This window comes from Antechinus flavipes, chromosome 2 (genome assembly GCF_016432865.1).
Source record: "Antechinus flavipes isolate AdamAnt ecotype Samford, QLD, Australia chromosome 2, AdamAnt_v2, whole genome shotgun sequence".
NCBI classification, from domain to species: Eukaryota; Metazoa; Chordata; class Mammalia; order Dasyuromorphia; family Dasyuridae; genus Antechinus; species Antechinus flavipes.
In genome coordinates, this window is record NC_067399.1 from 389,640,308 (window position 1) to 389,656,744 (window position 16,437).

Genomic DNA, 16,437 nt, shown 5'->3' on the forward strand with positions numbered 1-16,437 from the left:
GATATGGGTTATACATGTACAATCATTTTAAACATATTTCCCTATTAGTCTTGTTGTGAAAAAAAAACTCAAAACAAAGGTGGAGGGGAAAGTGAAAATAGTAAATGCGGATAGAACTTCCCATCCCAAGTCTATTGAAATTGTCTTGGATCACTGTATTGCCAAGAAGAAATATTGTCATAGTTGGTAATCAGTGTTGCTGTTACTGTGTATAATGTTCTCTTGATTCTGCTCACTTCACTCAGCATCAGTTCATGTAAATCTTTCCAGGCTTTTTCTGAAATCAGCCTGCTCATCATTTCTTATAGAACAATAGTATTCCATTATATTCCACTACCACAATTCAGATATTCCCCAATTGATGAGATTCACTCATTTTCCATTTTCTTGCTACCACAAAAAGAGTTGTTAATAACATTTTTGCATATGTGTCATTTTCCCTCTTTTATGATCTCTGGGATACAGACCCAGTGGTGGAACTGTTGGATCAAAGGGTATGCACAATTTTATAGTCTTTTGGGCATAGTTCAAAATTGCTTTCCAGAATGATTTGGATCAGTTCACAACTCTATCAACAATGAAATATAATAGGGATTTTTTTTTTACTCATAATTTTCAAGTATTTCACTCTCAAAGCACAAGAAAACAGAACATATAATATGGAAGCATGTTTTGCATGACTTCATATGTATAATAGGTATCATTTCTTGTTTTCTTTATAGGAGGGGGAGGGATAGATAGAGAAAGAATTTGGAACTGAAAATTTAAAAATAAATATTTTAAAAAGGAAGAAAATGGAATTAGAGATATACCCAAATGATCACCATCTCTGGGGATAATCTTATGTTGTGAAAGCCTAAGGTTTAACTGATACCAGTAAGTGAAATCTTGGGTTTCTTTCTTGAGCTATATTTCCATGGTTAGATTTCCTAGAACTTGAATTAAGTTAATTTGGTGTTCAGTTAGTAAACGTAATACCATTTTCAGTGATAGGTGTTTAAAACACTTGTTGAGGGGCAGCTAGGTGATGCAATGGACAGAGCACCAGCCTTGAAATCAGGAGGACCTGAGTTCAAATCTGTATTCAGACACTTAATGTTTCCTAGCTGTGTGACCCTGGGCAATTCACTTTATTTTTTATTTTTTTAGATTTTAATTTTATTTTATTTAATAATAACTTTGTATTGACAGAATCCATGCCAGGGTAATTTTTTACAACATTATCCCTTGCACTTGCTTATGTTTAGTTTTTTTCTCCTCCCTCCCTCCACCCCACCCCCCCAAGATGGCAAGCATCTTAAATATGTTGCAGTATATCCTAGATACAATACATATTTGCAGAACCGAACAGTTCTCCTGCGGGCAAGTCACTTTAAAAAAAATAAAAGAATACCCTTTAAAAACACTTGGTGAATTGTACCTGCTCTATAGTGCACTGTGCTAATAGTGTTATTCAATTAATAGATAATTTGTTTACTCCACTTACAACTGAAAAAACAAAAAAACTCACTTCTTACTTAGGCTTTGCAATCACCAAAGAGTGGTGATTTTCTAGTATCCTTGATTGTATGAATCCTGGGGATTCAGAATCTTTTGGAAATAATACTTGTCCAAGAAATGCCTTTTGAGAGCATTGATATGGCTACAGTTATGTAGATTTGAATCATTAACTTCTCGTCATCAGATTTGATCAGTCATCAAAATCTTAGTGACCTAAAATGTTTTACTAATATGTTGATGGTTATATCCAAAGTGAAACATGCTTAACTTTAACACTAGAAGTAAATGTTCTTAAAATAAAATAAATAAAAATAAAAGCTAAGCCATACTTGCTTGTGCTAACATAACATTTTTTTTCTTTAATCAGACTGGCCTTACCCCTTTGATGGAAGCAGCTTCTGGAGGATATGCAGAAGTTGGAAGAGTTCTTCTTGATAAAGGAGCAGATGTCAATGCTCCTCCTGTGCCTTCTTCACGAGATACAGCTTTAACTATCGCAGCAGACAAAGGCCACTACAAATTCTGCGAGCTACTTATTAATAGGTAAAGTCAGATTTTATAGATGTATGGAAAATCTTATTTCTCTTTTGCTAAGTATTAGCTTATATTTTGCTGAAGTTTTTTTAAGAAAGAAAGGGATTAGAGAACACTAGAAAAATTTAAACTGAGCATATAACTATATTAAATATACTCTGATTTTTGTAGGGGAGCCCATATTGATGTTCGTAACAAGAAAGGAAACACACCACTATGGTTGGCAGCAAATGGTGGTCATTTTGATGTGGTACAGTTGCTTGTGCAGGCAGGCGCTGATGTGGATGCTGCAGATAACCGGAAGATTACACCTCTCATGTCAGCATTTCGCAAGGTGATTGATGTGGAAAACTATTTTATAGCCAATTATTGATTAGAATCACTGTGGTAAAATAGAAAAAGTTGAGTCATAAGACATGGATTTGAATCTTTCTACTCCTGACTGAAGAACTACTAAGTAATTAATTATATATAGATTACTTAATCTTACTATGGCACAGTTTCTTAATATGTAAAATAATAATTTTGGATTAGACGATCTCTTCAGTCCTTATAGTTCCAAATTTAATCAAGCTGTCCATGACAAGCAGCTAAAAGATAAATTGCTTCTGGCACACAAATATTTTCAGCATAAATCACTAGTTTTTATGTCATTTAGAAAATAACTAGAAACCAGCTTTAACTGGCTGTGTTACAGTGTTGTCATATGGAAGAAATCATATCTAAGAAAAAATATTATTTGTTGGTAGATGAGCCAGTTTCTTAATATATTTTGATAAATTGACCATACAAGTCAATTGCCTTTGCAACATGTTTTCTCTACATTCTATTTTGTAAGTAGCAAGATAGACCTTTATTTGTTCCATGTAGAGCAACTTTTTTTATGGGAAGGAAAGAAAATATTGATACTTTTGAAATAGTTTTAAAGAAACCATGTTGGGCAGTCATGTTAATTTTACGTGTGTGTGTGTGTCTAACTGTATGATTATATATATAAACATGTAACATGTTAAATTATAGATAATTGAATTCTATCTTTCAGTATTCTTAGTAAATTGGTTTACAAATATTTCCTCAAATAATGTATGTACCTTTATTTGGAATTTTATTTGAAACAGAAAAATGAAGTTGTAAGAAAATTTTTAATTACTTCCCTAAAGCAAGTGTATAATTCTTTTTGCTAAAAAGAAATAGATAGCAGTTTTTAGATTCAATAGGTTTGTTTCAAAAGGCAATTTTAAAATTTAACTTATTTTAGTTATAATAGAAAATGTTATTCCTTATAAGAATCTATTTCTATTTTCATTTGATTATAGGTTGATGACTGAAAGCAGAAAAAATTATCCTTGTTCATGAAACATCTTTGTTAGTTGTCTATTAATTGTCTCCATTATTAAGAAACTTAATTTCCTAATCTCATTTTGAAATAAATAGTTGTTCCCTGGAAATAATTACTAGTCACTTTAATTTGTTCATAAATTTTTATATACATGGGTGAAAGTTAAAGAAATTTTCATGTGTTGTCCATAGGGCCATGTAAAAGTTGTGCAGTATTTGGTGAAAGAAGTCAATCAATTTCCTTCTGATATTGAATGCATGAGATACATAGCAACTATCACTGATAAAGTAAGTGTAATGTGATTTTTGAAACATTGTTATCCTGTAGAAGTGTTACTCTATTGGTAAAGTGAGAGTCTGTTTTTATTGGCAAATCACCTTTACTTTTAAAAAGGTTTGTGATGAATTTTATCTTAGGCAGTTACTTCCCGATAACCCTCCAAAAAACCTTTCTTTATTTACTGCTCTCCCCAGAAAAGGCAAAACCATCTTATAGAACAATTGAGTAATTGTTAAATAGAACAGATTGAACAGGTAATATTACCTGTACATATTGTATATCACCACTTTACTGAGAGAAAGGAAATTGTTCCATCATTAATCCTCTTGAGCTAACATTATCACTGCAGTTGCACTGAATTTTGTGTCTTTTAGTGTTGTCTTGATTGATATTATTATAATATTTGTGCACATATGCTGTTTGTTCTGCTTTCAGTTCAAAAAAGTCTTTTCAGGTTTCTTTGAATCATATTAGTTTATTTTAATGAAAAAATATTCTATTACATTTGCATACCAATATTCAGTCATCTCCCTTGACTTTTCTCTTTTAATTATCTCATTTGTAAGTTACTTTGTTAACTGTTCCCCCCCCCCCAGTATAGGATGTATTATAATAACCATGTCATGTGATCTATTATCCTCTTCTCTATATAATATTGCCAATTTAATTATAACCAGAGGGGATAAAGAGATGGTCTCTACTTCACGAAAATTTTAATTCAGTGAATCTGAAACAGGTTGTCCATAATACAGTTTGTACTCAACCATAATTGGGAAATATTTGACATAATAAAAATGTAACAAAATATAGATAACATTACATTTTAAAGCTAAATCAGTATGTGCCCCACAAGGATCCTTTATGCCCAATTTGTTGGCCTCCATTTCTATTTTAGCTTGACACCTGTACTCTATGGGGTACCTTTCTAAAGATCCTTCTAAAACTGTTGTCAGTCTGCATTGAATATGGAAGTTTCTTCATCATGAACTTCCTACCTCAATGAGATCACAAGTTCAACTATACCCAAAAAACTAGAACTATCAAGTTGTATAACCTTTGATCTAGCAGTATCTCTACTGGGTCTGTATCACAAAGAAATCATAAAATAGAGAAAAGGACCCACATATACAAAAAAGTTTGTAATGGCAAGGCACTGGAAACTTGAGTGGATGCCCATCATTTGGGGAATAGCTTAATAAATTATAGTATATGAAAGTTTATGGAATATTATTGTTCTATAAGAAATGATCAGCTGGATGTTTTCAGAAAGGGCTACAGAGACTTAACATGAATTGATGCTAAGTGAAATGAATAGAACCAAGAGAACATTGTACAGAACAACAAGATTAAGTAATGATCAGTTGTAATAGACTTGGTCTTTTCAATAATAAGATGATTCAGACCACTTCCAATAGACTTGTGATGTAAAGAGCCATCTGCATCCATAGAGAGGACTATGGGGATTGAATGTGGATCACAACATAGTATTTTCACCTTTGTTGTTATTGTTTGCTGGCTTGTTTTTTTCTTTCTCATTTTTTTACCCTTTTGGTTTGATTTTTCTTTTGCAGCATGATAAATGTGGAAATAAGTTTAGAAGAATTGCACATATTTAACCTATATTGGATTACTTGCTATCTAGAAAAGGGGGCAGGTGTGGAGAGAGAAAAATTTGGAACACAAGCTTTTACAGGAATGAATGTTGAGAAAACTGCATATATTTAGAAAATAAAAAGTTATTATTCAAAAAAATCACAAAATTCAGGCAAAAACAATTAGTTTAATCTTGTGTAAGACATGGAGTTATTAAATGATGACACCTTTTCATACTTACTTAAAACTTTTCCAGGGGCAGCTGGTGTAGTGAATACAGCACCAGGCCTGAAGTCAGGAGGGACCTAAGTTGGACCTAAGTTTAAATCTGGTCTCAGACACTTAATACTTCCTGGCTGTGTGACCCTGGGCAAGTCACTTAACCCAAATTGTCTCAGCCAAAAAAAAAAAAAAAGGAACATTTTTTCAGAAGTAGTTCTGTTCCCTAAATGTACCTAACATTGTACCATAAAAGTGTACTTTTGGCTTTCATGTAACATTCCAAATAGATTGTGACAGGTCATGAAACCAGAAATTAAAAGTCCTTGCCCTTTTTGTCTTTCTTTGTTAGACTTTTGTAGTGAGCAGAATGAACTTAGAACAAAAAGAGTTCTCATCCTTCTTATTCTCTACTGCCTTACTTGGGTTGCTGGGAAATGTCTATATTTTAAAATCATTACATTTTATAGTGCTAATAAAATGTTTTTACAATGGCTTTGAAAAATAAAATATTAAAGTCTCATCTAGTTTTCAAGTTAAATAAAATACTTGTTCTTTAGTTTGAAGAAAGACTGCTGCCTGTGTGAATTTTCAGTAATAACCTAAGCTTTTGTCTCTGGACCCTATGCATAACTGTTCTATAAATTTTATGTGGGCCATTTCACAATTATCATTTTCCATCCTAGGAACTGTTGAAAAAATGTCACCAATGTGTTGAAACAATCGTGAAAGCTAAAGACCAGCAAGCTGCTGAAGCAAATAAGAATGCAAGTATCCTGCTGAAGGAGCTTGATCTAGAAAAGGTAAATAGGGAAACTATGGTGCAATTTAGGACAACACTGTCTACACTGTCTTATAATGCTACATTCTTCTAAGAATCTGCTTTAAGGGAATTTATTGCTATATTACCACCCATATTGTTTTGGGAACTGTTTTGACATGCAGTACTAAATAAATAGTTTAAAATTTAATAAAACTTATAATTTAGCTTTTGGAACAAGCAGGACATTTGCCAAATGCCACTCTTAGCATTTTATACTAAGTGCTATTAAAGCACTCTTTAATATTTGGTCTGGATAAGTCATATAGGGAAAATTTAATAATTTGCCAGCAGTTTGCTATAAGGGCTAAATTATTAAATGGCCTCTTAAATTATTTCTTTGTTTAGGCGCAGTATTAGATTGATTAAAAGGATTAGCTGGTTTGTCTTATAACTCAGACAATTAACCATTTTTGTTTTTATTATTAACAAAGCATTGAAATGCCTTTAAGTATATCCACATTCTATTCTAGTTCATGCTCCTTTTTAGATAAATAAGAATTCCAAAGACTATTGAAATGTTCATATTAATATTATGAATCAATCAGAATTTTAATGGGTAGTAGACTATAAATTGATGAAACTGATATAATTTGTAAAGAAATATTTCCATTTTTGATCCGATTAGTTTTTCAATATGTTTCTTAATTTTGCTGACCTTTTTTTCTCCTTTTTTCATTCTTCATTATAAAGGAAGAGAATGAGTAACTTGCTGGAAAGTTTAGGTGAAGTAAAATTAAAAAACATGAATTTTTGTTTAAAAAAAAAAGAACAATTAACATTTATATAATGCTTTATGATTTTCAAAGCACTTTACAGTCTTTTATTTTTTAATTTTTTTACCCATTCAAAAATGAGGAAACTGAGCCTGACAGTGTATATATGAAATGACCGATAAATGTCTGAGACAGGATTTGAACTTGGATCTTTTTGCCCCTCAAGTCCATTATTGTATTCACTGTACCGTACCACTTAGCTACCTGTAAAAAGAACCAAAAAAACTTGCATATTTTATCTTTAGGGAAAAGATCTTATAGTTTAAAAATAAGCGTGAATTAAGGCTGTATTTTCTTGAAATTTTCTGAGAAGTGATTACTTAAGTCTCTTTATGTTTTTATTTTTTCTTTTTGATAAATTTTATTTGTTGATATATTAATTTCTTATTTTGCTGCCTAAAGTAGAAGCAGAATTCAGGAAAAATTCTATAATCCTTCTAATGATTCCAGAAGAAACAAGTAGATGATGACCTATTCTTTTTCAAACTGCTTCCTGAGATGGAGCACAGCAACTTAATGTTTCAGGGTTGCTTTTGTATTTTTATAGTAATGTAAAAAACATATTTTTACAATATATCAGTAGTAACGTATAAACAGAAGTATTGTCAGGATTGTGGAATTGTTTTTTAAAAATTGCTAATATTCTTCAGTATTTCCTCAGTGTTTTATTATATTCTTCAGTTTGCTTCAGTATTTTCTAGTTAACATTTTTTACAGTGCATTTTTTTCTTAATATTCATCGGACCCTGATCTTGAAATGAACCAATGCCAGATATCTATTCATAGTAGTTGCAAAAATGATCATGTCTTTTTAAAAATCCCATATGCATGTTATAATAGTACAATGGATATGTTTTATATGCTTTAAAATAATATTTACCAAATCACTGGTAACATTATATAATTGCTTTATTTATAGTCAAGAGAGGAGAGCAGAAAACAGGCTCTTGCAGCTAAGAGAGAGAAAAGAAAGGAAAAAAGAAAAAAGAAGAAAGAGGAACAAAAAAGAAAGCAGGAAGAAGATGAGGAAAACAAACCTAAGGAGAATTTAGAGTTACCAGAGGATGATGATGAAGAAGAGAATGACGATGAAGGTAAATGATAGTATATATTTTTAAAAGTAATTAAAATTTTCTTTTGTCTAAATATATTTATATATAATTTTCATATTTTTCTCCAAAGCGCACCATGATGTATAACTTAATTTTTAATTTTATAGATACTTTTAATAGTGAACATTTTTAAATTTGTTTTTTTAATTTAGAAATATTTTTTAAATTCTCTTCTTTTCATCTCCTAACCCCACAGAAAAAGTAATACAAAACTCCTATAACAAATATATATAGTCAATTAAAATAAATGTCCATATTCATGATGATTAGAAAATAAGTAGGTCATTCTGTATCCTATGTTTATCACTTCTCTGTTAAGAGGTGGGCAGCAAACTTCATCATCAGCTCCCTAGAATTCTGGTTAGTCATTGTTCTTTTTGGAGCTCTTTTAAATCTTTCAAAATTATGTTTACAATGTTGTAATAATTGCATAAGTTGTTTTCCTGGTCCTGATTTACAGTACATATTTCTAAATACCCTATAACAGTATAACATTTGAAGCTAACATGGAAACTAGAAAATTAGAGAAAGAAATAAGAATAGGAAAATAGGCAAAAGTAGTTTGAAGAAGTACCATGTACAGTAAATCCCTTTGTGGAAAATTGTGCTATGCCTTGTAATTATAATGACGAAGCCTGTCTTTCTAGATGACATGTAGAAATATATTTCTCTTCTTTCATTATAGAAGAAGAGATAAGATAACTTACTAGTATAGAATAACACCCATGCTGTCAGACTCTATTTGAGGTATTGCTTCATTTTGCTGCATTTCTTTATCTTTTTTTTTTCCCTTCTCATTCCTTTTCTTTATTATAAATATGGCTTTTAGGGGAGAGTATCCATATTTTAAAGAGTACATTTTTGAAAATATTGACAAAAGAAAACTTATGTTGTCAAGGAGTTATATTTTTTAAAAATCAATTAGCCATATCCCCTCCTCAGATTCTCAATAACTTAAGTCAGAAAAGAGGCAGCACACATAAAGAAAAGTGAAAGAACATATTCAGAGGCATTATTTAAGAGGTGTTTTCATAGCCCAAAAGACTGCACAATTTTATGTCATTCAAAGTTCCTATCCATGGAGTAGATTAGAACCTAACAGATGGACCATGGGAGTCCAAAAAGTTGGGTCTCAGCTCCCTAACAATACTTTGTATTATTAAAATTCTGTATTATGCTCTGTTTGGGTACTATTTCTAAAATGCCACCTTTCTAGCTGAGTTTTTAATTCTAAATTCAAACAATTCTTACCTAAGAATATGTTAACTAAATTTGATTAGGAATTTTTAATGAACTCTATTTTTCATATCAAATTAGATTTAGAGTATGCTAGTATATTAGCTCTGATGTTAACTGAGATTTTCTTATTAGATGGAATTTGTGAAAACAAAAAAACTTAATGTTTTGATTTTCAGATCTATTAGTGATTGACTATTTGAAACTCATGTTTTGAATATAACATTTACTTATTCATTTTTATTAGCAGAGCAAGAAGTTCCCATAGAACCTCCTAGTGCAACCACTACCACTACAATTGGGATTTCTGCCACATCTACTACCTTTACTAATGTGTTTGGGAAAAAGAGGGCTAATGTAGTAACAACCCCCAGCACCAATCGAAAAAATAAAAAAAACAAAACAAAAGAGACACCTCCAACTGTGCATTTAATTTTGCCAGATCAACATATATCGCTTGCACAACAAAAGGCAGATAAAAATAAAATAAATGGAGAACCTAGAGGTGGTGGTGCAGGTGGAAATAGTGATTCTGATAACCTGGATAGCACAGATTGTAACAGCGAGAGTAGCAGTGGTGGTAAAAGCCAAGAGTTAAACTTCACAATGGATGTAAATTCATCTGGTGATAGAAGATATACATCATTGTTAATTCATTCCCATGAAGAAAAAACCAGCACCACCACTTCCAAAATGCAAACAAGGTAAGTTTTTTGTCCTAATTTTTTTTATATATATATTTTTTTTAGCTTCTTTTTCCTTTATACCTGGATACTTTGGATTATACAAATTTTATATTATCAAATGCCAACATTCAAATTTGCTAGATTGTCATCTCTGTTCAAAACAGTTTAAAAATTTGACTCTGCCTTCCAAAGCATATATCCCTCTATTATTTAGAAAACAGAACAATTCCTAACAAATTATTCTTGGTGGCTTAAACTAAAAATTCTCCAACTTCAAAATATACGTACTCCCTTCATCCTACTGTTTGCCTATAAAACTGACAAGCAAACCTATTTGAACTTATTTAAGTAGCACTTTGTATGATAACATATTAGGTCTCATTTCTAACTTTTAAATTTAACTTTAAAGTTTAAATTGGAGTATTTGTATACTCAAGTCTATGAAACATTCTGAATGTGAAGCAGTCTCTCAAATATGAATTATAGGAAGTATGTGATTTCATTAGTGTTTGAAAATCAGAAGAAACTTGTTTTAGTTCTATCTCTGTCATTAAATTATGTGATCTTGAATAAGTCACAGGCTTTGTGAACTTAAATTTGCTCACATTTCACACATATACTTGGGAACAGAGGAAAACGTATTTAAATAATTCTTCTTTAAGATCAATTACATCTCAGGGATTTTGTGACATTTATTAACTGTCTAATCATATATTGCTAATAACCGTCTTCATTTAGTCTTGAAAGGGTTTTGTTTTATTTTACTTTTACTAGAAGGAGATACTTTGTCTTTACAGACTTGAAGGTGAAGTTAATCCTAATTCGTTGTCAACAAACTATAAATCAGTGTCCTTGCCAGTGAGTTCTCCAAACATAAAACTAAATCTTACCAGCCCTAAGAGAGGCCAGAAGAGAGAGGAAGGGTGGAAAGAAGTTGTACGAAGGTAAAATTTATTTTTCATAAGTTTAAGGACTTTTAAGATTTGCATAACGAATTATTATTTTAACCTGCAGTGTCATAATTATACCTAAATGCAGTACCCAACATTGGGTACTGCAAATAATACCCAAATTGAATTGAAATATTGCATGTGCTTTTCTTTTATAAACAACATAATGTAAGATAGGTTTGGGGGGAGTAGAACATGGTACCATATGAATTGAGTTTATTGCTCACTAAAAAAATATTTTTTAGCCAGGAAATATACAAAATTTTGCTGAATTTCAGTCTTCAAAGGACCTTACCAGTCTAGTGCAAGAGGAAAGATAAAACATTAAATAGAGATAACTGTAACATACAATATTGTATGATAGCTGCATTAGAGAATTATTTTTTTAAAAATCTCTTCGAGATCTTATAGAAAAGTTGTTCTAAACAGAGGTATCAGGCTAGTCTTAAGAAGAAAAATGATTTTTGATTTGGTCTTGAAACATTTTATCAATTATATATAAGTAGAGGATGAGCATTTCAAACAGAAATAATCTGAACCTTATTTGCTTTGAATGTATATAAAAGGGAATTATATGAGAGATGGCTAGAAAGTTGAGAGAAAAACAACTGATTATGAAGAGAAATGGAGGATGATAACCAGATCACCTAGAAGGGTTAGGTAATGGGTTAAAATTAAAGACCCAAGCATGATTCTAGGTTGTTGGGAAGGGAGCCAGTGGTGATAGGGTTGAAGATATATGAAAGAAGATGGGATGAAAGCCAGAGCAAGGTCATAGGGAAAGTGCAAGAAAAGGAGTGCTTGTTCAGTGGAACAAAGGTTAAGCTGTCATGTGCTACTATATAGACGTTGGGAATGCAAAGACAAAAAAAGAACAATTCAGGACAAGGAACAGAAATGAGCAGGAGGAGAAACAGATGAGGGCAAGGCCAGATACATAGGGGCCTGGCTAGAACTGATAGGAGTAACACAGAGGGGTAAATACATGGGGAAGGTCATCAAAAGATGACAAGTGAAATGCAGGAGCTGGAGACAGATATCAGTGTCTGAGGTTGGATGGAAGACAAACAAATGATTGGTTGGGTAGAGTGGATCAAATATTTCTTCTTTCAATATTGGAGGGTTCGAGCCAATACTTTTCTCTCTGCATGTCTGTTCTGCTTTTATTTGGAAAGTTGTTTAAAAAAAATAAAAACTTTGGTTGATTGGTTGGTTTTTGTTTTTGGGTAGGTTTTTGGGTTTTTTTGGTAGAAGTATAGAAGGCCAGGGAATCCTAAGCTGAAAGACAGGATTGGGAGGGAGGAGGGAGGAAGACACAACAGCCATCTTTTTGGAATATAGATTTCTTTCAGAATCCCTTGTGTAAAGTCAAATTATGTATAATATGAATTTATGTAATGCAAATTTATGGTGAGAATTATATGTAATGAAAAAAATTAATGGAAGAAGAATAGCACTTCTGAACTCTAAACTATATTAAAAATAATCATTTGGCACTGTTAAAAAAAATGTGTTTTAACAAACAGACTAGACAAGGAAGAATAAAAATAATTGAATTCAATCAGATCTTATCAGTAAATCCAGAAAGTCTAGTTCACCTAGAAAAGAATTTCCTAATTGGTGAGAACTTGTTTGGGAAAGTTGGAAAGCAGTCTGATAGAAATCAAGCTTATACCAACATCTTATACTGTAAATTAAAAGTGGATAGGTGATTTGAATATTAAAGATACCATAAATAAATTAAATTCTGTATTTTTCGCAGTTATAGATAAGGAATGTCTTAAACCAGACAAGGATAGAGGCAATTTCAAAAGATCAAATCAAGGATTTCAGCTACATGAAATACAAAAAAATACTGCATAAGCAAATTAATGCATTTTATTATTATCTATGATTATAATTTATATTATAATATATATAATTATAACTAATTATATTAAAGAATTCCTGGATTGCCTTTGAAGAAATCTTTTTATCAGATATTTCTGATAAGAGTTTATCCAAGATTTAGATAAGTCAAATAAAGGAATAAGACCAAAAGCTATTCCCCAGTAGACAAATATTCAAAAACTAAGAACTGATAGTTTTCAAAAGAATTACAGGTTATTAAAAGTTATATGATAGAATACTATAAATTACTATTGCTAGTCAACTTTTAAAAAAAAATTTCATTCTAAACCTAAAAAGACTTGCATTTCTATACACATATAGGACCCAAAAAGAAAATTCTGTATGAAATCATGAATCTTTTCATACTGCTTGCTAAAGTACATGATAAATTACATGGGCTATTAGTCTGCCTACTTCTAAAATGCCTTATATTCTCTATGCATTTATCTAGCATTTTTTTTTAATTTTATAATAGTGGTGGAGAAGGGGGTGTTTGCTTTCTTTTGTATCCTAATTGTTAACACCCCCACTTCTTTCCCCTGGAATTAATGGAGAGAATAGTAAATAATAGTAAAACAAAATGAATCTTTATAATCCGCATGTACAAAAAGCATGTCTTCGTACCTTATGATCACTTTAGGATTTGTTGATAAATATTTATTGTGTTTTACAATGTATTACTTGGATGGGCTACAATTTCTTTTTTCTTTCTTTTTTTTTTTTTTTTTTTTTTTTTTTTTTTTTTTTTTTTTTTGGTGAGGCAAGGTTAAGTGACATCCCCAGGGTCATACAACTAGGAAGTGTTAAGTGTCTGAGATCAGATTTAAACTCAGGTCCTCCTGACTTCAGGGCTGATGCTCTGTCCACTGTGCCACCTACCTGCCTGGATGGACTACAGTAGCAAAGAACCAAACACGTAAAATGAGCTTATATCCAACAAGGGAGATTGGTACATATAAAAATGTAGCATAACTCTAAAGTTAATAAATGCATACACATAGTCTGGGAGAGAAGGCATATGGCAAGTTTCTAAAAAACATTTATTAGAGTGCTTATTACGTACCAGGCACTGTGCTAAATTCTGAAGATACAAGTGCAAGGGGAAAATAAAAAGTCCCTGCCTTCAAGGAGCTTATATAATAATGGGAGAAGAAAACACCCGGAAAGGAATAGAAGGTTATGGGGAAAAGAACATGGGAGGGACTAGGATATTTGAGTTGAAACAAAATATTGAATTCCAGAAAAAGACCAAAGGAGTGGAAGGACTGAAGGTTTTCTGGCCCCAACCTTTCCCTGAAATAGAAGTTCCAGGAAGAACTCATTAATGGAAGAAGGAATTGATAATGGGATTGGGAGAAGGGTATAGATTTTTCGGGATGAAAACATCATTGGATGTTTCTTATGAGAAGGCCATTGAGTACATGGTATTTAAATGTTCAAAGTCAGAAACACAGGAAGAAAGGGATTAGGAAAATTTTCATTCAGATTTTTCAGAATATATCTTTAAGGAGGAGGTACGGATTATGAGGCAGAAATAAGGAAAGGGAGAAAGAGAATTGGGAAGAATACCTTCTAAGCATGCAGAACAGCCAATGCAAAAAGCACTGAGATGAAAGGTAGAGGATCTTAATTAAGTTAAAAGTAGAAGACTTCTAGGTTATAGAGTGCAGGAGGGAGAGAAATATACAATGAAGCTTGAAAGAATGGGTGGGCCATCTTATGTAGGATTTTAAAAACTAAGCAGAGGAAATTGTGTTTTATTCTGTAAGCAATAGAAAGCTTGCATTTCTATTGGGATTGCTTGCATAGTAGTAGTTACATTGTCAGATCTGAATCTAAGAAATAGCACCTTAGCAGCAGTGTATAGAATGGACAGGCATGATGAGGAATGAGTCAGAAAGATCATTAAGACTCTTGGGGTGACCCAGGCAACAGGTGATGAGGGACTAAATTAAGGTGGTAACTCTGAGGGTTGAGAAAAGGAAAAAAGTACAGGAGAAGAACAGCAGATTTTATGAAACTAACGAAACCACAGAACAAGTAAAAGGAAAGAAAATGAGGTGCTCAGAATAAAGCTTTTGACAAATCTGAGATATAGGTAGAATGGTGATATTTTAAGCACTTTGGAAGAGGGGAGAGTTTGGGGGAAAATATATAATGAATTCATTTTTAGACATTAAACTTAAGATGTCTCTGAGACATCTAGTTTGAAATTTCCAGTAAGAATTTATATCCAGGACTAAAGTTTGCTAAAGATGAGGCTGACTGTGGGTAGATCCCAAAGTCATCTTCATAGAAGTGATAGTTAACCCTTTGAGAGTTGATGAGGTTATGAAGCAAAAAATTAAAGAGAGAAGAGAAGAAGATCCAGAACATAATCTTGAAAAATACCCACACTCCAGGACTATATTGTACATAATGATCAATAGGGCAGACTGTGAGGAGGAGGAGGAGGAGTAATAGGTAAGAAGAAAGCTAATCAGGAGAGAGTGATGCTGTGCAAACCTAAAGAACACATTGGGGAAAAAATGGTAATCAAGCAGCAGATAGGTTGAGAAAAATTAATATTAAGAAAAAAAACATCAGATTTGGCAGTTGAGAGCACTGCTATCTTTTAAAAAAGAATCATTTCAACTAAACTTGAAATTCTAAAATTAAAAGGAGAAATTAATAATATTAAAAGTAAAAAAACTATTGAATAAATAAATAAAACTAAGAATTGGTTTTATGAAAAAACCAATAAAATAGATAAATCTTTGGTAAATCTGATTAGAAGAAGAAAAGAGGAAAATCAAATTGTTAGTCTTAAAAAGGAAAAGAGAGAACTTTTCACCAATGGAGAAGAAATTAGAGCAATAATGAGTTACTTTGCCCAACTTTATGCCAATAAATTTGATAACCTAGGTGAAATGGATGACTACCTCTAAAAATATAGGCTTCCCAGATTAACAGAGGAGGAAGTAAATTGCTTAAAAAGTGGGAGAGGAAAAAGGAAAAGGAAAATATTAATAAGGGAAGGGTACAAGAAAGGGGAAGCGATTGAAAGGGAGGAGGGTGGAATCCTAAAGAGGGAGAGCTGTGTGCCGCAAGTGGGCCCCATAAGTTTAAAACTGGGAAAGGGGGTAAGGAGGGGGCAAAAAAAAAGGAAAACATAATCTGGGGATAATAAGATGGCAGGAATTACAGAATTAGTAAGTTTAACCATAAATGGAAATGGGATGAATTCTCCCATAAAGTGGAGGTGGCTAGCAGACTGGATCAAAAATCAGAACTCTACAATATGTTATTTACAGGAATCACATTTAAAGCAGAGAGATATATATTCAGAGTAAAGGTAAAAGGCTGGAGCAGAATCTGTTATACTTCAGGTGAAGTCAAAAAAGCAGAGGTAGCCGTCCTTATCTCAGATCAAACAAAAGCAAAAATTGATCTAATTAAGAGATAAGGCAGGAAATTATATCTTGCTAAAGGGTAGCATAGACAATGAAGAGTATCAATACTAA

The 16,437-nt window shown here is 32.0% G+C and overlaps 1 protein-coding gene across 4 annotated transcripts in view; it reads left to right on the forward strand.

Moving 5' to 3' along the window:
• ANKHD1 (ankyrin repeat and KH domain containing 1) overlaps positions 1 to 16,437 on the forward strand; it is a 137,176-nt gene that overhangs the window by 102,952 nt on the left and 17,787 nt on the right. For 3 of the 4 annotated variants that reach the window (XM_051978546.1, XM_051978549.1, XM_051978550.1), the window contains 7 exons: positions 1,868 to 2,043; positions 2,206 to 2,368; positions 3,565 to 3,660; positions 6,151 to 6,267; positions 7,980 to 8,154; positions 9,656 to 10,112; positions 10,892 to 11,038. In XM_051978546.1, the coding sequence (XP_051834506.1) occupies positions 1,868 to 2,043; positions 2,206 to 2,368; positions 3,565 to 3,660; positions 6,151 to 6,267; positions 7,980 to 8,154; positions 9,656 to 10,112; positions 10,892 to 11,038 (1,331 nt within the window). The remainder of the gene's footprint in view (positions 1 to 1,867; positions 2,044 to 2,205; positions 2,369 to 3,564; positions 3,661 to 6,150; positions 6,268 to 7,979; positions 8,155 to 9,655; positions 10,113 to 10,891; positions 11,039 to 16,437) is intronic. The other variant, XM_051978547.1, reaches the window with a different exon arrangement.